The sequence below is a fragment of the Aptenodytes patagonicus genome, chromosome 12 (assembly GCF_965638725.1).
Source record: "Aptenodytes patagonicus chromosome 12, bAptPat1.pri.cur, whole genome shotgun sequence".
Classification (NCBI taxonomy): Eukaryota; Metazoa; Chordata; class Aves; order Sphenisciformes; family Spheniscidae; genus Aptenodytes; species Aptenodytes patagonicus.
Genome location: NC_134960.1, coordinates 15,612,431 through 15,632,622, shown reverse-complemented (window position 1 = coordinate 15,632,622; position 20,192 = coordinate 15,612,431). Strand labels below are relative to the sequence as shown.

Below are 20,192 nucleotides of genomic sequence, written 5' to 3'. Positions count from 1 at the left end.
CCGCCGCCCGCTGGGCTCGCCCGGCGCTGCGGGAGGGCGGACGTGCCGTGCGCCGCGCGCCAGGGCGCGCCCTCATTGGGCCGCGGGGACGCAGCCGACGCAGGCGCCTCCGGTAGCCGCGCGCTCATTGGCTGAGGCGCGCCAGAGGGGGCGGAGTCCGAGCGGGGGTTTAAAGGGGCGGCAGCGGCGGCAGCACCGCTGGGGAAGGCGCCGCGCTCCCGGCCGCGCCCCGCCCGCACGGCCCGGCCGCCCGCCTCGGCGGGGCGGGACGAGACGAGGCGACGCCGTATCCCCTGCGGGGCCTCCCTATCCTCCGGCGGGAGCGGACCTTCCCCGCGCCGAGACAGGAGCAGATTTAGTTACCAGAGGGCAGCCGTCGCTCCTCCGCCCAGCACCGGGGGCAGCTGGACAAACGCGCCTCGGGCCGGGGGAGGCGGGGCCGGGAAGCCGCCGAAAGTTTCGGTCAGCAGCCAGAGCAGGAGGGAGAGGCAGACTCATGCCCCCGGCTTGAAAATAACCCTCTATTACCACCTGGAGTAGTTGGAAATAATAAAGTACATGTAAAAAGCCTTTTAAAGAGATAAGGCGGGACCCGCGTAACGTGCTTTAGCACAGCCACACGGCCCCTGCCAGCCCCCTCCCGCGTTACGGAAGAATTTGAGATTATGGTCTCAGCCAGTCTTAAGTTTTTACAAAAACAGTCCAGCTACCAATTACTAATTTTCATCTCCTCAGGGGAGAGAGGGGAACACGTCACCTTTGGCCCAAAGGTTTACAGCATTTCATGAGTGTTGCACAGGTAGAGGGTAACCCTGTGTCTGTGCAGGGGGTAGCCTTACCTCCGCCCGCAGCAGAGCTGGCCCCTGCCAGCAACATGTCTATGTTGCTTCAAGGAGTAATCAATGTTCTGCTGGCAATCACATCTCTTCCAGAGTTTCAGTGTTCCCCAATTTGCATATTGAAACTGTGATCTTTCGTTTGTACAAAATAAAGTGGAACTTCATATTTTTTAGACCAAAATACCTTATTTGGCTGCTAAAAGATACCATTAATATAGCTCTGGCACATATTCAAAAGAAATTATTTTCCACCATGCTGAAAGGAAAGTGAAGTATGTGCATTTTCAAGTTACCTTTATCCATAGCTTTATATGAAAACAACTGGTAAATCCTACAGAGAAAGGGGGGTTGCCTTTGAGAAAGCGATCGCTGCCTATAGTACGCAGACCATATACATAATTTCATACTTACAAGTTGACAAAGTTTATTTTTTTAAATGCAAGTTTTTAGAGAAGCATGAATCTGTATACAAAGGCAAAGGCCTTTGTGTTTGACAAGGGGACTGAAGTGAAGTAGATGCATAAGAATTAGCAGCCAAGACTTAGTTTAGCTACATTGTTTAGCTACAGTATTTAACTGGTAGTTAAGGGAGAAAAGCAGCCGATAGTACAGGAATTAACATACAGTTAAAGAGAAATCAGAAAATCTACTAAAAATTGAAGAAAATCATCTTGTAAGTGACCTTTACTCATGACAAACAACTAATATTTACAGGACAAAAAAGTTAACATATATAAACCACTTTAGCCAGTTTCTGCCTTCTTAGAATGCAGATGCCCTATTTTTCCTTGTAATAAGCTATGGACATTGAATTCCCTTTCATTAACCTTAGAATTCTATTAATAAATACCAGTAATTCACAACTTGAAGTTAAGAAAAATCTACAAAGAAATACTGAAGTGTTGAGCAGCACTAAGTAACAACTCCAAGCACATCTAACGTCACAGCCCTTCCCCCGACACAGACTGAGGGCGCTCACCGTACATCATAACAAAAACAGTGACGTGGAAATAGAAGGTTTGCCTCCAGGCTTAGAGCAAGAGGAGAATCGGGAAAGCATTAACACTGGAGTCTCAGGCTAGAACCATAACTTGGCCTGTAAAATATCTTCACATTTTTGTCCCAGTGTAACAGTTACAAAAACTATGTGTAATCTGTTATCTTCATAACAGAAGATAGTCTATTTTTTCATAAGTATTTACATTTAATTCAGTAGCATTCTAGCTTATAGCTTATATTTTCAATTTCTTTATTATAAATACATTCACTTTGTGAAACATAATGATTTCATAGAATAGATAAACAAAATTTTTATTGTAGTGCGTATCACAGGCATTGAAGCATAATGCATCACTGGGTGACTAAATGCACCACTCATTAAATTCACATTTCAGACTGTAATTCACAGAGACTAAAGCCTAATTGAGTCTCCCTCTGCTCCCGTTTCCTTTTCCCCAGATTCTGTAATCCAAGCGTGACAGCAGTCTATTAATGCAAATATCCAGAGCCTTACCTGCTCCATTTCCACCAGCGTTTCGGCATTGCCTCAAACTACAGAAGGCATTTTCAGCCTAGGAAATTACTGCAGTTCAACTGCGCATTTGTCCCTTTGTCTGCTTGTGCCTGCAGAGAGCACATGGACTGAAGGCAGCTATAGCTCAGTTGACCTTTGAAACCAAAATGCTAAACCAAGCCCTATGTCACGTGTGGCTCTGAATCCTGTTAAGCTTTTGGTCTATTCCCAGTGGTACCATTTAAGTAGCTCAGTATGAACTTCAATTTTTACTTCATAACAGCCAGCAGGAGCAAGTGCAGCCATTGCATGTATAAAATTTATTCAAAGCACTGGCACTGAGCCTTATGCAGTTTTCTTTTTATAAGAAACAGGAGGAGGGCTCTAATTAGGTCAGCCAGGTTGAAGATTCTAGCTGCTTTTCATTTTACATTTAAACTAAGTACAACCCAGATCTTGCTACGATACAGTGAGATGGATGATCAGAGAAATAATTTCAATTAAGAAAAGGTATGTTCCACAACATGAAAGTAATTGATTCCTGCAGTGAATACTTAAGTCAGTTGAGCTACCAGTATCAAGGTTTCAGTTTTTAATACGTATTTCATACGTGCATGGAACTGCCAAATCCACTTAGATTGAAGTTGACACAAAGCACTCAAAATTTCCCCTTTATTTCCACTCTTTACTTCTCTCCCCAGTCTGCGCTACATTATTTATCTGTATTTTAAAACTAAAGCAAAAAAAAAAATCAACATTGCCGTAAGGCTAGCGTAATTATTTGCAAGAGTTTCCCTATTCTTTTTGTCAATATAAGCATGCTCTTGATAGTTGAAAAAGGATTCAAAAGTTACACTTAGGTAAAACTGCCAATTAAGCTAGAAAGTTTTAAGAATTAAGGCTGTATGAAAAATTAAGTAGCCATCATAAAAGCAAAATCCTGTGCTATCTGCAGTATTTTGCTTCACTTGGTGTACTTTCACCCTTTGACAAACTCTTGCTCCTTTGATGCAGGACGTGTCAAACACCAAAAATGAAGTTCAGTTAAAAATGTACCTTAACTCAGTGTCCCCATTTCCACGTTTGAGTTTGTGGAACCTTCTGTTAGCATTCACTTGCCCTAATCTCTCCTGAAATAAAAGGCTTATGTGCATTTTTAAAAACACAAACTAAGAATGCCTTTCAGTTTTTGCATGAAGGCTTTTTAGACGTTGGCATTCTGATTTATGAATAGCGATTTCACCTTAAAAATCCCCATGAGTAGCACAGCACAGAAAGCGTGCACCTTTCAGCAGCCCTGCGTGAAAGATGAATGCCATCCTATGAGAAAAACTCCAGTGTAATAGCTGTAGAGTGTAACTTCCATTTTCAGCTGTTTACAGATTTCCCCCACCGCCACCCCATTGCTCTCTCCCCTGCTGCTCACTGGACTGGGCTCGGTTTAACCACCTGCTCATTTCACATCCCCTGACTAGTGGCTATACAGGCTGTGCAACAGCAGGATTTCTAGTAAGACCATGTTCTCACCAAATGAGTCAGACTAATGCACATTTCCTCTACAGTTTTCTTTTACCCCATTTACATCTTTCAGACAAGAAAACTTTTATTTTTCTCCACAAGGAGAGATAACTCCAGTATTAAATTCTTTTATCAACTTCCTTATTAAAATATGCCTCTCAACACTTCAGGCAAACCACTAAATTGAACACTAAGTATTTCTCAATTCAAACACCTGAAGTTAATCCTCATCCTCAGTCTTCAGAAGTTCGAGTAATCCAGCAAATACACAAAGATGACATTAACAGACAAGACCCAGCAGTTTCTTTCCTTGGACTTAACATGCATTTTTGGTATCTCATTTCCTAGGTATTATCAATTCTCTCTAAGCTTATAATGTCAGTGTAAGTGGCAATATATTCAGCACACCAAGCTTTGTGTACTGTCTCTGCAGCACCCATACGTAGGATATTAGTAGATACAATAACAAGAACACAGAGTTCCGCATTTCACTTAACTTCCAGTATTTACTTTTGCATTAAGAGAAATTCACAGGAAATGAGAGGATAAGGGAATTGCAGGTTGTATGTATTGTAAATAATTTCTGTAAGACTAGAGAATACGTAGGCTTTGAGGCAAGACTGACATTGGACTTGGTTGTGAAGATTTAAGACAAGAACAAAGAACATTAGGTCAACTACACTATGATTTCGGTTTTTATCCCTGGTTTGTGAAGGAAATAGACAAATACTTTAATTTAAAATTTTTATTGTGCTAAAACGTTCTTAATTTTGGATGCAGTTAAACAGATGCCTTCCACCTTGCCAAAATTTAAGTCTCTACAATGAATGCATGTACAGTGGGTATCCTCCCACGCAGTTAAGACAAGTTCTATTGTCAGTCCCCTTCACACAGCACTGATCAATTACAACAGCTGCCTACAAAGATATTATGACAATTTAAGTGTCCAGTGAGCACAGCATTCATAAAATCGACATTCCTCTTCAGACACTAATCTTAGCCACAGTATGCAAACATTTAGGTAAATGCAGTCAATTTGAGTTTGACCTGAAAACCCTCTTCTGGAGATCAGCAGCTGCAATATCTAGCCCCAGGATTTAAATTAGGATGTCCTGAATATAGATCCCACTAAGAATATAAAAACTAACTGTACAGTCCAATTTTCTACATTGGTTCTATATTATGTAGGCCACAGAGGAAGAAGGGTCTCTTGGCAGCATTTCTGCCATTGGTATTGAAGCAACCATAAACAGCAAAATTAATTTAACATAAAATTGTATACATGAGATAGATAAAAAACATCTTTCATGAAATCAGATTTCATTTGTCATCCTCATTCACCTTTTCCGAGTTTAAGCTGCTCTGTCAAAAACAAACTAAGCAGCTTCAGCATACAAAAAAGTGAAACAGTGAACGCTTTTCGCAGTTGAAGAGTGCAACGATGTTACCAGGAGTCTGAAACATACAGTCACCTACAGCTTCACAGTAAGAGTATAACCAGGCATAGTTTTCTAAAGATATATCATTTTAGACTATTTCTCTAGTACTCCTACTAATTTGTATTATATGTGGCATCCAAGTTCACCTTGAACAAGCAGTCTGTCAAAGTCTTCTGTAGTACATAAATCTATTGGTGATTCATGATATTGTTCTTAACACCAAGAAGAGATTAAATTTTGTTTTTATTACCTGCAATGGAAAAGCGTTACTAAGTTTGGGTTTTTCACTATTGTTCCCACCACATCGAGTAATTATTTGCCTGCTGGGGGGAGGAAGGCACTACGCTCCACGTAACAGGGAGGCCAGAATTTCAGACCCTGGAATATACTGTAAACTGAAGGTCTGGTTAAGATCTATACCCTCCCACACTGCTTCCCTTCATGCATCCCTATGATCTTGCCATCTTTCCCTCCACTACGCATTTATCTGTAGGCCTTCTGCATCTTACCTTTACACCTACAGCAGTATAATGTCCTGCCAGGTAGCAGCTGAAGAACCACGGCTCAAACCTCTGGCTGAGCCACTTTAACCCCTACCACCCATGCGGGAGATGCTTCCTATCACCTGATTAGCTGTAACGTGCAAGCTGTATGACAGAAGGGAAATCGTAGGCGATAGACAGCAGCAAAGCAAAGTTCACATCTTGCAAGATCATGCAAACCAGCTGATTCTCTGTAACCCACTCCCTCCTCTTCCCCCAATCAAACACACTTTCTGTTGTCTGACCCGTCATACCACCTGCTCGCATCAGGTTATAAGAAACTGGGCTGAAAAGCACAATAGCAAACTGGACACTGGAAGTGCCCCATCGATACAGCCTTCCAACATCTGCTGTGAAACACACAAGAAGCACCATTCTCCTTCCTTCCCCAAATGCAGCAGACTATGCAAGACTGTCATACCTTCTTTGCTTAAGTTAAGAGATACGAGGGCACAGTTACGTCAATATCTAAGCTTACCTTCTTTAAAAGGAGTTTTTGGAGGAATATTTTCCTTGCTATCATGCTGGAAAGCTTTGGAAGGATCAAAATGCCTAATGCCCTGAATTGCATATAGCTCCTCCTGAAGATCTCTGTTGGTTTGCTTTTCTTTTGCTAGCAATGCACGCAGTTTTGAGACATCCTAAAGAAAACATAATACTTGGAAGTTAGATTAAGAACAGGAAGAAAGCCTGCTTCATCATTACTAAAGTAGCCCTTTTGACTAATGCTGAACACAAACATACATACACAATTATTGGTGGCGTTAAAAAACAAACCAAACATATAGGTGTAGAGAAACCAGCACCACTGTACAACTGCTGTATACCACCCACTACGCAGTATAGTGGCCTGAAACTTTCAGGTGCTGCTTCCAGCAGATAGTTTACTAAGTCTAGAACCTCCAAAAGAGGTAAGCAAAACGAACCAAGCCAAGAGTCAGGGTAATTTGCACTGGTGGTCCCTCCGTATATCATATTCAGTCAAAACTAAAACAGATTCTCTTGGTGTTTCTGGAGGCCGGTGGTTTGTTCTAATCTAGCTCTTCCAGGGAATTTAAGAACCATAGAAACCAAGTAGTTTGCAGGATTAGTCTATAAATGTTTAGAGCAACAAACAAAGGAATCAAGCAAATAAATAACTCAGACTTCTAACTTCTCATTTCACAAACCTGCTTCAGGTGGGTATTCTCTTCCTTCAACTTCATAACATGCTTGATTTTTTGCTTCTGGTTCTGGTGGCCAAGTAGTTTCGCATAGGCATCACTTAGTTTATTCAGTTCTTCTTGGGCTGCACCGTGCTCATTTAAGAGCGCATTCTTCTCTGCTTCAAATGCATCTAATTGTTGCTGAAATAAATATTGAATCTTTGAGAAATTTTTAAACATAGCTTTTTACTGAACTGAAATCTACAAAGAAAGATTGGTTTGGAAAGGGGAACAGCTGGCTCAAGGGACAATAACTTAGGAAATGTTGCAGGATAAATGCCTTAGAATGAGTAATAGCATGTTTACTTCTCAAGAGTAGAACTTGAGTCAACTGCACAAATCTTAAGTCAACAGACACTAATAAACATCTACTTCATAACACACCTGAAAAGGCTTAGTTTTGTTATGTAAATCTTCATATAGATTACGCCAGGTCTTTATCTCCTCTTTTAAACTAGAGGTCACATCTTCATTTATGGTTTTCCTAAAAAGCAGGAAGTGGAGTTTCATTACATTCATTGGTAGCTCTCAGCACTTATTCACACTAAGACTTCAGTGTGCTATAATATGCAGGTTTAGTTTGAGAAAAGTCACCTTGATCTTTCCACTTCAAGTTTTCTTTTCAGATCTTCAGTTTGCTCTTCCAGTTTTTCCTGAAGTTTAGCCATTTGTGCAAGGCAAGACTCTTTTGTTCTCTCTGTTTCTGCTTCTTTTAGTGCAAGCTTTGTCTGGACTTCCAAAAGCATCCTGAGGAAAATATAATCCATCCTTAATGAACCCTTAAAACTTTTTTTTAACACTACTCTAAATCTGAAAACACAAGTAACCATGATTGAAAAGCTGTTAGTAGAAGAACTGAAATAAAGGTTTGCACAAGCAGTGCTACAAGAGAAGAACAACAATACAGAAAGCAATCAAGTTCAAGATGTACAATATTCTTAACTTCTCCTATGAGGAAGCAAGCAGTGCTTTTGAAGCAAAGAAAGACCATGTTTCTTACTTATGACTGTTTAATGCCAGGAGCTTTTAGTGGAAGACACTTTAGTAGTTAGACTTTACATGCAGAGGTTTGCTCAAGCAGAAACTAGTCAAGGCTATTCAGTGTGGATGTACTTAAGGTTTCAAAAATTCTACACCTAAAGCATTGCCTTCCCTCTCCAGCCTCAGCTGTTTGCTGTATCACCTAGGTGGAGACTAAGAATCCCTTCCCTGCCACACTTCACCAGCAAATCAAACAGGAAATAACTCTCCAGTTGTTTTTCTTTTACCAGCTCTAATGGAAACTGGAGGCGATATTAAGCAGGTGGGGAGGAAAGAAAGGGCAACATCTTAAGCAGCACAGGTGTTTTAAAATAAGCTGGGGTAAGCTGTGATTGTCCTTTGGACAATCTTAATATACTGGTTCTGGGTGAACAAGACAGCAGAAGCATTACAAAACTTTACAGAGGCATTTTGGGAAGATCAGAAATACCCAATTCAGTTTGGCCAAAACAGCATTTTAATGCAGTCGAGTAAGTCATTTATCCACATGCAACAGTTAAAAAGATTAGAGCATAGTTGTTGATTTAAATCCAGCTTCAACTTCAGAAGCTAGCTAGGAACTACATTAAAAGTAGTGGGGAAGGAAATCTTCCAGCACATACACAATACGATCCGTAATGCAACTCATGTACAGGCAGTTACCACAGTTGCCTAATACAGGTGATTGTACACTGGGACCTTTTAAGACCAAACTCCCCCACTTCCTCAAATAGTCAGTTACTTGCCCACAGCAAGGGACTTTTTCATGCTCTGCACCGTGAGCTGGAAGGAGAACACACACCACTAAGCTGCTGTTAGACAGTCAGAGAAACACCCTCAGCTAGTGGCCTAAGGCAACTTCTTGGGTGTTACCACTTCTCAGCTGCACTGTGGTGCTTCATATTAGGCAGAGAGAGGACATTTGTTTACCTCACCACAGTGTGGTAATTCATGGATGGTTAATTGGCATCTGCTTGTGAGCAGAATTTGAGGTGGCACATTATTCAGTGGCAAAGGGTGAGCTCCGTATTAGTGTTTGTCTGCCCCTGTGGATCTTATTTGTGGAACAGTCACTGTAACTGATTATTTCTAATAAAGACAAAATTCCAATGTATTTCAGTTAACTATTTTCCTTTTCCTATATGTTCCACATAAAGGAAAATGTCAAAGCAATTGATTGAACAGACCAGTTTTCTAATACATATAAACTTAATTTTGTCTGTCAATATTTTCAACCTTCTGCACTGGGAAAAGGAAGAAACTTAAGCTTACACCAAATACCGATTTTATTTCATAGAGCACCATGTTAAGTTCTAGTTAAGAAGGCGAGCCTTAGTTGGCATTCTTTAGCTTAAGGAAAAGTTTGTCTGTCTAGTACCTTGCACATTCTTCTTTTGCTTTGTTTTTAGTGTATTCTGCTTCCTGAAGCAGCTGTAGATTATCTTGGCCTATTTTTTTTAGGTTGGCAACTTCTTCTTGCAGAGATGTGTTCTCCAGTTTAAGACTGCATATTTCTTCAGCTACTGTCTTCTTGTAGCTGGTATTCCAATGCAAATCAGAAAAATCTTGTTACTTTAGACAAAATACAGTAAGAGATTTTATAATCTGGAGATACGGCAGTATGCTGGCACTGATAAATCCAAAGTTAAAAAAACCAAACCCAAACATTTCCATAAAGCCATAAGCAATACACTATGACAAATTCTGCGATACAGGTATTTTCACATTTTGGTAGATACTTTAAAACACAAAAGACCTACTATAACTGAAGCTTATTTTAAACACCGAAAGACCTACTATCTGCAGCTTGCATTGGCAAATATCCCACTGGATCCTTCATGGGTGCCTTGCATACTTAGCAATAACAGTAACACTTTTTAAATACTCCCACAACCTGAATATTTTGAGAGGAAAGAACTGGAGGAAAATAATGTCGATTCAGTGCAAGTTTTGAGCCTAAACAAGAAGTCTTTTTGCAAGAGATTTTAGTGCAAAGAGAACACCATCGCTAGTTACCACTCTCATTGAGATTCAAGAGCACTTGAGTATTCTAATTGGTTACGCTTTGGAAGAAGAAACATCCCATTTCCTGAACCATATACTGAGTATGTCATTACATTTGACTAGTACTCAAGAGGAATAAATGAATTTCTTAATGCAATCAAATACTCCATCACAAAATCCTCTGCTCTAATACTGTACCAATGCTCATATACAGTGTTAAGTACCAAGGCACATGAATAAACAGCATATTTTATTGTAATCTTAGAGATAATCCCCGTCCTAGATCTTAATGAAACTTAAATACCTCTCAAACTCAGCAACAGTCTTTCCAAGTTTACACAATGTATTGCTATGCTCTTCCTGGATTTGCAAAACAGCATTGCTGTGCATTCCATTGATTTGCTCCAACTCAGCATTCTTCCTGAAATAAAAATTCAGCATTCCACACTGAAGATGAGTAAGTCTGAACACATTACCGAATGCTGTTATCGGTTACAGAAGGCTTGCAGTGGCAGCAATAAATTATGACAAACCAGTAACTTCTCTGCCACAACTTCTCACTTAAAGCACAATCTTCACAGCAGATTTAACTAAGCATTTCCCCCTCCCCTTATTTTCCAAGATTGCTATAGAATAGATTGAACACCTAATAGTAAACTTTCAATATGTGAAAGGAAGAAACAACTTGCTTGAAAGTCTTTCCTAGTCATTGCCCTCTCCAGGGCAGAAACATCCAATACAACGTGAATGTAGCTTACCCCTCACAGCAACGTCATATTAGTACAGTACTGGCATTTCAAGCAAGTCTCAGCACACTAATTAAACAGTTTTAAAACAATATAAAACTGATTCAAGTCACTCAGCTGGCTTAGGTCTAATCACTATCAATAATCAACAACCAGCAAGAAATAAATTTATATCTGTTCAGGTCTCTAAAACCCGAATTAGGCTCAGAAGCTTTGTTTATGCTACTGATTTAACATTTTCCCTTTCAAAGCTTTAGAATCAGAAAGTTTATTTCACAAACCCTTTCAACTTTACTTCCATCTGTGCAAGTTCAAGAGCTTGAGATTTGATTTCTTGTTCCAACCGCTTCACCAACTTTTCAGCTTTCTTCTCCTTAGCATGTAATTTATTCAGCTCATTCATTGTATCATTCAGCTCTTCTTCAAGAATATATCTCTCACTTGTTACCTCATCTTGGAACTCTAGCAACTTCTGGTGCATTGATGCAGATGACTCCTGCGTGCCAGAGTAACACAGATTTTAAAACTACCAGTGCTTTTCTAGATATTAAAGACTAACTTGCATTGTTCAAACTTTAAAGCACAAGAATAATGTCAAATCTACAGGAAGAACCAAAACACCCATCATACCAGCTATGATTCTTAGAGATATTGGACCACACAGTTTCTGCTTGCCAGCACCCACTTGTACGTTCCACAGATTAAACCATTAATAATACAGCAATCTCACATGTGACCAAAATCAGAACCTTTAGCACCAGTCATTGGGATTAGAGTCTATTTTTAGACTAATTTATAGTCAGTATTTACCTTCTCTTGCTGCAGCTGAGAGACCATCTCCTCATGTTTCTGAAGCAGTTTTTTGTGTTCTTGTTCTTCTAAGCCAATTTTTTTTTTCAGGTCTTCTATTTCAGCATTCATACTCAGGAATTTTCCTCTGCTCTCAGACAACTCTTTCTCTGCATAGAGGAATTGTCAATATAACACAAGTTCCCTTCTCTATCTTCAAAGAACTACAACATCTAGTACTTCAATTCTAGCTTTAAAGTTAGTTAGGCAAGGGCGGGGGGGGGCGGTGGGGACCACCACCAAAAAATCCCAAACCACATCTTTAACCCATCTGGAAACTCCTCAAAATTGACTGAAAGTGCAACACTTCAAAAATAATTTTAACAGCAGAAATCTTTGGATCAAGCAATTAGCCTTCATCAAAACAGCAGTATGGCTGGGGAAAAACAACTAAATTATTTCCCCAAAGCTTCTTCCACATAATACTAGCACACACAAGCCAACTGGTACACAGAGAACTGAGTACCAGTCTCAGGCTGCAGAGTTGCTGGTTTTGGGGGAGAGGGAGAAAAGAGGTGAAGAAGGATTCCTAGACACATTCCCAATACCTCAATGAACTTGCACAAGCTGCTAACAGTGGATTGAGACAATATAGTACAGCTGCTCAATGAAGAGTAAGAAACAAGTCATTTGTGTTCAGCTTTCAGACTAAAGCCATTCCCACTGTGTAAACAATCTTCATTTCTATACTATTACCTTAGTAACCCCCCATGGAAATACAAATTTAGACTTAACAGATGTCAGATGCAAGGTAGTTTCCATATTGGTAGAAATATGCCTAGCTGTTTTCAGCTGGAGCTCAGAGACATGACTTTTAACTTGGAACAAACCAGTCTAAACTGACATTTTAGAACAAACCTATTTGAGATGCTTTAAAACCTGTCAGCGATCCCACATATGTGAACAGCATACAAGCACTAACAATTACCTTTCTCTTGTTGAAGCAACTGGCACCTTTCATTAAGTTCTTTTATCAGTTTAAATGATTCTTCCTCTTTTGTTCTGAGGGTATCCCTCAGGACCCCAATATCTTGATCTTTCTTTATCAGTGTCTCCTCCATCTGGGCAACATCTACTTTGTATTTCTCAACTGTTTCTGCAACACTACTGCAGGAGAAAATTCAGGTATTTGTTACTACTAAATTCCGTTTGTAAGCTTACACTTCAGCACAAAGGAAAAATGCTTAGAGTTATTGGTTTCCAACAGGAAAACTGCCTTCACCTACTTTACCAGACAAGTTTTTGCACATTAAGACAGATTAATTAAAATTAATTTATTTCAACACTGATGTTTTGTTTTAAAAGAAACTTATACAATCAACACAAATAAAATATAAAGGTTTGATTAAAAGAGAATTAGTTGCTATAATTGATTTACAGATGATGGCTACAGCCAGGTTTTTTTTCCACAAAGCTGAGTTTTGACAGAAAAGCATATACATTAATAAGCCAGATTTTACAAGAATAAGCAGAATCTTAAGATATATAGCCAGTTAATGAGGAATCTCTTAATGAGTAAATTGACAGTGAACAAAGAGTGAACTAGTTAAATGTAAATACTTCTGTATTTTCACCATGTTCTGAGCTAGGGACACATTACTGTGAAGACTGGTTAGAGTTTCAATTGGTTACAAAGCACTGGATTAGTAATTTTTAGAATCAGACTGACGTTCATACATACATAATTCATCACAACTCTTAAATGCAAATCGGAGTAAAGTTCACTGGAAGCCAAGATTGAGGGGGTTTTTTTTGCCCTACTGTACATTGTTTTACAAGAGAGGGCTAAAAGACATTACTGCCAGTACCTTAGAGGAAAAGGATTTAGTTTGATTTATGTACAAATAACTCAGGCTAAAAACATGATTTCAGGACCCTGATACCAAACTCTTCCATAATATTGCTTAGCCCAGAAAAGCACAGAGACATTTAGAAAGATAATTAAAACAATATCTTACGACTCCTTTCCATTGTGTAGAAAAATATCTGATTTCTTTTCCCCCTCTATTTTAATGCTGTTAAACAGAATTGTTGCCAAGGTTCTACTTCACCAGTCGTAAATGAGGCTTAGTGTTAGTGCCTTTCAACTTACCCAGTCCAACTCAAGAACAATTTGTTGTTACCTGAGCTCTGTGATATATTCCAGGAGTTTTTCAGTGTCAGACTTATCTTCAACTTTCTCTCTCTCAGTAGCAGACCTAAACCCAGGAAATTTTCATGATGGATGTATTTAAACAAACTCAGAGCTATTTGTAAGCTATTTGTTTACAGATAAGCAAGTAGAAATAAACCATTGAATCACAACTTAGCAGTAATACATACTTTTCATAATCCAGTTTGGCTGACAAACTGGTATTGGCCCTAAGAGGTGATTCTACCCTCTTTTGATACTTGTTCCATACAGTCTTCTCATTTGTAGTAAAGATGCTGAGCCATATTCTGCCACAAGCAAGTATGTTAGAACAGCTGCATTAGCTAGACAAATTACCATTTCCTCCCTTTGTGACTTGCACTACCTGCATTATTAGCTTTGTGTATTTTAACTCTAAGGTAAGTATAAAAATTCTGCTCATATTCGAGCGCTTGGATGTTAAGTAAATGCAGAAAGCATAAGAATGCTGCAGTGCCAATCATGCAAAATTGAGATAAAGTATACCTTACAAGTTCATCTTTCATAGGTTGCCATCCTCAGAAATAGCCTATATATGAGTGCACTGTTCCTGTGTGGCAAGTGACAGTATTTGGGCAGAATAGAAAGTGTTGATTTGGAACTCTCTTCCTACATACAGCTGCTTCAGCCAAGACACTTTGCAGTTGTCTTCAGAGAATGTGGCTACTATGAAGCAACCATGAAGGCACCACAACTGCTCTTCAATACACTTAGCTGGAGAACACACATGTGTTCATCAAATCTGTGTAAACTGCCTGGCTACTGAATTAGGATCTCAACTCCTGGTCCAATGCTTTTTCATTCTTGCTTATTTCTAACTTACTAGTCTAAAGGGCCAGACACTGAAGTATCCAATCTACACGAATGTCTTGCTCTAAGGTGAATGACAATTACTTTCTCAAGATACATATCTTCCCTCCCCATCCCGTAGCCAAGAAAACTCCACCCATACTACACTGGAAGACAAAGGGTTGAGATGACACGGTTTGTCTTTTGGGAAAAGGTTAGATACACTAGAGGAACAATATTTTTTATGTTCATTTTATAAGAATATAGCAGTTCATAAAACTTCATTCCATCAAATTTATTCCAGGTCACAAATACTAATTATTTCTGTTCCTCCTTAGTAGGGAGACAGCCTGTATTTCCCCTAAACTACATGCTTACTATAAGGTATAAGCATGTCAGCACAGCTAGATGATATAATGTCATCTAAGTCAATTCCTTTCCTTACTACTTACAGTTTTTCTTCTAACTGTGCTACTTTTCCCTTTGAATGCTCTAGATTCCTTCGCACTTCCTGCAGCTTCATTTCCATATCTTCCTGCTTTGCAAGTGCAGTCTTAAAAAAAAAGACAAATATTACCACCAAAATGAGATTTAGTAAAAAAATCCATTGTCTAAGAGACAGTGGTAAACTGAAATTAATTCATAACTACAGTTTAATGATAGCGCTTGCTACTACATTAAATGTGATTCAAAATATCCCTCTGTAAAGATATTAGTCATTTATTAAAACAACAACCATCACACCCCGAAAAACACAAACATATATAAGAGCTTCAAACTATACTTAGGACCACTGATTTTCAAATAAATTAATAGTCTGACCAACAGATTGATATTGTAACAGAGGTATTTCTAGGTTTCCTTACTTGAACTCAGATTTACTCTACACATCAACAGCAAAATCAAGAACATCTGTTGTTTGATCTTGCTTTATTTTCACTCTACAGAAAATAGAAGAATCTACCTCACAACAGAAGAGTTGAGGACAGAAACAAAACACAATCAGCAGTTCTATTGTAAGCCCTTCATTGTCTGCTCCTGAACAGCTCAGAATTACTATCCTGTGCAGTGCAAACGGTCATACCTTTTCCTTAGCATCCCTCTTGTTTCTGAGCTTCATTAATTCCATGCATAGGCTGCTCATTTTCTTCTGCACGCCATCTTCAGACAGCTTATTAGAGATGAATATAAAACCGCTAAGCATAACTCCTCCATACAAATTACTGTTCACACAATCTTTTAAAAAAGTGTCCCCCTCCCACCCACAACACTGATCTCTACCCGTCCTTGAGACGGATGTTAGCAGGTCCCACTCTGACTTTAGACAGAAGCGCACAAGATCCCAAACCAGACACGCTCTATCCCTGCGGCAATGAAGGGGCATGGGGAATGTGAAAGTAGATGCTGATCAGCAACTAAAGTTTCCTCTTGCACAGGGAGTTTAATAACAGCAAAGTCAAAGCAAATACACACTTAGTTGTCTGAATACCTTTGACTTTAGTAGTTCATTGGTTCTTGTCAGTTCCAGAAGCTGTTTTTTTAGGCATGCAATATTTGCCAAAAGAGATGTTTTCTCCTGAACTGCAGCATTCAGCTTTGCTTCAATCTTAACAAAATCCTCATCCAGAGCCTGAAGTTTTTTATCCTGCTCTCCACGCTCTCTCACTAATGCACGAATCTAAAACAAAAGAGGTATTTTCTTTATTTCCTACTATTATTCTTCTTAAATAACTTCATTAGTTTATGCCTGTTGTTTTGTTGGAGAGGCTAAGTATCCAAACTGTATTAACTTTCATTCAAAATATATATCTTCAACTCTGTCATTCACAGGAAAGGAGATAACAGAATCACCACAATCCTCTATTATTATACACAACAGATTTGCAGTCCTAGCATTTCATCTGACTTATTTTATGCTACTGAGCCAGTACAACATGTTAAAGTTGAATAGTCTTAGCTTCAACTTGCGACAGAAGCCAAATCCCTTCTTTGGCTGTGGAATAGAAAGACAGAATGTGACATTTGAGACATGAGGCATAGATTACTACACAGAAGTGTACTGATAAGGAAAAGCTAGCTGCCTCTTAAACTTTAGAATTATGTCAATTATTAAGCAAAAATCTCAGCAAACAGTTGTTAAATAAAACAGAACCTTTTTGGGGTAGAGAACATAGGACTTGGTTCTCCCCTTTTTTTTTTTATAAAAAAACCGACTAGCTACATAGCTGTTCACAATCAGTAGGAATTGAAGTAATTCCATTAACAAACTCAATGTTTTCTACATACCATAACATTTTATAATCTCTGCTCTGCACAGAGCTGTTTGCAAGCTACCTGTATGCTGTGTTATACAAAAGAGGCTAATTTTACCAGTTTGTATTTTTTATTATGGTAAGTGGGAAACATATTACAGGATTGGACTCACATAATGTATTCATACCTCCTTCTCCAGTGTCTTTTGTTTCTTTTTCTCTTTCATAAGGATAAGATCTTTTTTAGGCTTCAGAATCCCATTAGCTGGCTTTTGAAAACGGACATATTAGAAATATTTAAACGGATCTCTAGCTGCATACTAGTTTAACACCACAGTTAAATGTAAGAGTGGATGCATTCATATAGACAATACTATTAAAGATACACAGACAAAAAATAAAAAACAAACATCTCTCTCCCACACATAGGGCAGAGAAGCATCAGGTTAGGATGGGGTTTACCATTGTACTTTCTCATAAGCATTACTCTGAATGGACAGCTTATAACCATTGTGACAGGAAGGAGATTAAGAAAGTTTGAGGCATTAGCACCCCCCTAAACTCCATAAAGAACATGTTAAACCCTTAACCACAGGTTTGTTTGCAGAATTTCATCCTACATCATGAATACTAGTAAACTAAATTAGTAAGTCAGGGTTATCATTTTTCAACTTGTTAAGCTATGCATCTTCAAATCCATATCCTCGCACATTGCACTGAGAACCTGTATATACAGTATCAACCCTCTTTGTTTCTTTTACCACTAGGTTTCTGCTCTGCCCTGTCCACCGTATGAAAGAAGAAACAGAAACATGATCTTCCTAAAAAGAAGCAGCCACACCATAATTACATGGTGAGGAAGAGGCAAAAAACCCCAACATTGTAACACCAAAGACAAGCCACTCTGTAGTCCCAAGTAATCATCATGTGATTCCCAAAGACGCTGTAATTTAATTTTTCCTTCTTAGTTACTAAGGAATACAGGCACAATAATGTGTTTCATAGTTTACTCAGGTAGGTTAATAGTAATTGCATAAAGGGGCTACAAGATTTAACTAGTCACAGTGAGCTTCAGCTGGAATTTAACAGTGCTACAGACACCACAGAAGAGTCTTACTGTTGATCCGAGAGATGCGAGTCTCCTTCCAGTTACAGGGGTAGGTGCACTCTTCTCACTGTTCAGATTTGTCTCACCTGCAGAAGGACGTAGAAAAGAATGGTGAAGGAAAAGGGCGTGCATGCACATGGTGAGAGAAGTTTAACCAAACTAGACAAGGTTAATTGGCTTTCTATACAAAAGACAGAATGTCGCCTGATTATTAGGCTATCCACTTCACTACCCAATGCCAGCTGTTTTCTTATTACAGTCGGGCAGTTCAATATTAGTCATCTGGGCACTTCACAGAGTTTAGAGAGAGACTACCAGATGACAGTCAGTTTTGAGTATTCAGCTTCTGTCAAGTTTCCCCCCCACCATCCAGACCCATGCTGCCAGTTTTCAACTGAGGGATGCTTTATATCTGAAAAACCCATGAAAATATCACTAAAAACATGGTTAATGAAGTAGTTAAATCATTTATTTGATCTCCAGAGGTCCCCCTAATTAGCAGAAGTCACATATAAAACTCTTTTCAGAAGATTCAGTTAGACATGTTTTTACAGCTGCTACACCCTTGAGCTGGAAGGTAGGCAGTGGGCCCCTACAACAGAAAACAATTTCTAAACAAGAACAGCCCAGTAACAGCATATAACCACTAACAATTGTAGCATTCAAAGTTAATATACCATTGTGTTCTATGCAACTTTTAGGACTACTTACTCTTCTGTCTCCTAACCCTTTGACATGTTTCAGAGGACAGAGACCTTTTCAGTACATCTGAAGATTTAACATCATAGGATCCTCGCAGTGGAGTACATACTAGAAACGAGATTTTCAGAACAGCAGAGAACTATTAAGGCAAATGATCGGGTTTTCAACTTCAGTAAGTTGAGGCTTGTAACACATCTAAGTCAAATCCACTTAAAAAAAAAAACAGAACACCAACTGGAGTCTCAGTTCTCCTCATCCTCCACATAAACATGAAAAAAATATACAGCACACATGGTGGGGGAAAGCGTTCATTTATTACACCACTAATAAAATTAGAAACTGCGATTTACCCATATGATATTGCAAGGCATCTTACTAGTGATAGCAGTGCATTAACTTCCATAAAGAAAAACCCCAAATGGTTAGAGGATCTCAACGTCAACTGGTGAAAAAGCCAGTCTAAAGTGTTAAAGGATAAAAAGCAAACTTAACTATTAGGGTTTTTTTTTAAACATCTTATTCCAGTTCAGAAGAGACTACTTAGACATTACTGAATGCCAAACTTTTCCTTCAAAGAACTAAGTTACTTAATTTAAAAAAAAAAATAAAAAGCTTTTTTAAAAAATTAAACAATTTTAAGGGAAACAGCAGACAGAAACAACATGGCTACAAATTCTTCATACAATTATCATTACAGCGGGGTGGTCTCAAACACAACAAACGCTTATCTACTTGCTTCAGCTTTCTCCAAATGAAAGCAACTTCATTTACTATGAGAAAGGGTGACAATAGCAGAAAGGCATGCAGCTACAGGCAAAAACTCATTGTGAGAAACTTTTACATTAGAAAGTGCCCTCAGTAGCTTCAGTTCTGACTAGTTCTGTATGTGCTTCTCTTGCAGTTTTCTATCAAGACATCAGAAGGCTAGCAAATCCTGGTTTGTCACTGTTTTATTTGCAGCGTACGTATATATACGTATATGTTCACTGCTACGTTTAGTAGCCGTTTACCTACGACCAGGACTCGAACCGAAGTCGGGATTTTTCTTCCTCAAAACAGACTCCGACAAGCGCCTAGACAACAGGTCCTCGAGCACACTGTTAGAGGCAGACGGGCTGGGACACACCGAGGTAACCGCAGGCCCGTCCCCCGTCCCTCAGGCACTACCACGAAGGGCTCGGGCTCCCTCCTTCCCTCGCCCACCCCCCCGAGGACAGGAGGCCGCCGCGCACGTACCGGAGCTCTCGTTGAAGCGCCGGAGCGGAGCCCTGGAGAAGGCCATGGCGGCGGACAGAGCCCGGCGCGGCGCGGCCCTTTCAGCATTCAAAGGGACCAACGGCCACCACCACGCGCCCCGGCCAGCCAATCACCTCCTCCCGTTAGAGGCTCGCTCAGCCAATCAGCACCCACTACACGGAGCACGCGCACCGCGTCCCGGTGAGGCGCTCGGGCGTGGGTGGGAAGTCACGGCAGGGCTGTGCGCGTGCGCGGGGCGG

The 20,192-nt window shown here is 39.6% G+C and overlaps 1 protein-coding gene across 3 annotated transcripts; it reads right to left on the bottom strand.

Moving 5' to 3' along the window:
* Nucleotides 1-4,600: 4,600 nt before the first annotated feature.
* HMMR (hyaluronan mediated motility receptor) lies at nucleotides 4,601-20,011 on the bottom strand. 3 transcript variants are annotated; one of them, XM_076350077.1, is made up of 18 exons: nucleotides 19,933-20,011; nucleotides 18,706-18,804; nucleotides 18,004-18,080; nucleotides 17,075-17,155; nucleotides 16,124-16,312; nucleotides 15,719-15,805; nucleotides 15,087-15,187; nucleotides 13,799-13,873; nucleotides 12,604-12,782; nucleotides 11,637-11,785; nucleotides 11,108-11,322; nucleotides 10,385-10,501; nucleotides 9,455-9,613; nucleotides 7,651-7,803; nucleotides 7,441-7,540; nucleotides 7,021-7,197; nucleotides 6,330-6,492; nucleotides 4,601-5,559 (listed from the first exon to the last, which is right to left on the bottom strand). In XM_076350077.1, the coding sequence occupies exons 1-18, from the start codon at nucleotides 19,976-19,978 to the stop codon at nucleotides 5,540-5,542; spliced, it is 2,187 nt and encodes a 728-aa protein (XP_076206192.1). In that variant the 5' UTR covers nucleotides 19,979-20,011; the 3' UTR covers nucleotides 4,601-5,539. The 3 variants fall into 3 exon arrangements, with proteins under 3 accessions (XP_076206192.1, XP_076206194.1, XP_076206193.1); XM_076350079.1 differs by lacking the exon at nucleotides 15,719-15,805; XM_076350078.1 differs by lacking the exon at nucleotides 17,075-17,155.
* Between the last annotated feature and the right edge of the window lie 181 nt (nucleotides 20,012-20,192).

Excerpts from the sequence above, each read along its gene's own strand:
- HMMR (XM_076350077.1), bottom strand. The coding sequence starts at position 19,978 with ATGGCCTTCTCCAGGGCTCCGCTCCGGCGCTTCAACGAGAGCTCCG. Across the intron at positions 18,081-18,705 it reads AAGGGTTAGGAGACAGAAGA|GTGAGACAAATCTGAACAGT; the intron begins GTAAGTAGTCCT and ends GTCCTTCTGCAG. Across the intron at positions 6,493-7,020 it reads AGAATACCCACCTGAAGCAG|GATGTCTCAAAACTGCGTGC; the intron begins GTTTGTGAAATG and ends TGTTTTCTTTAG.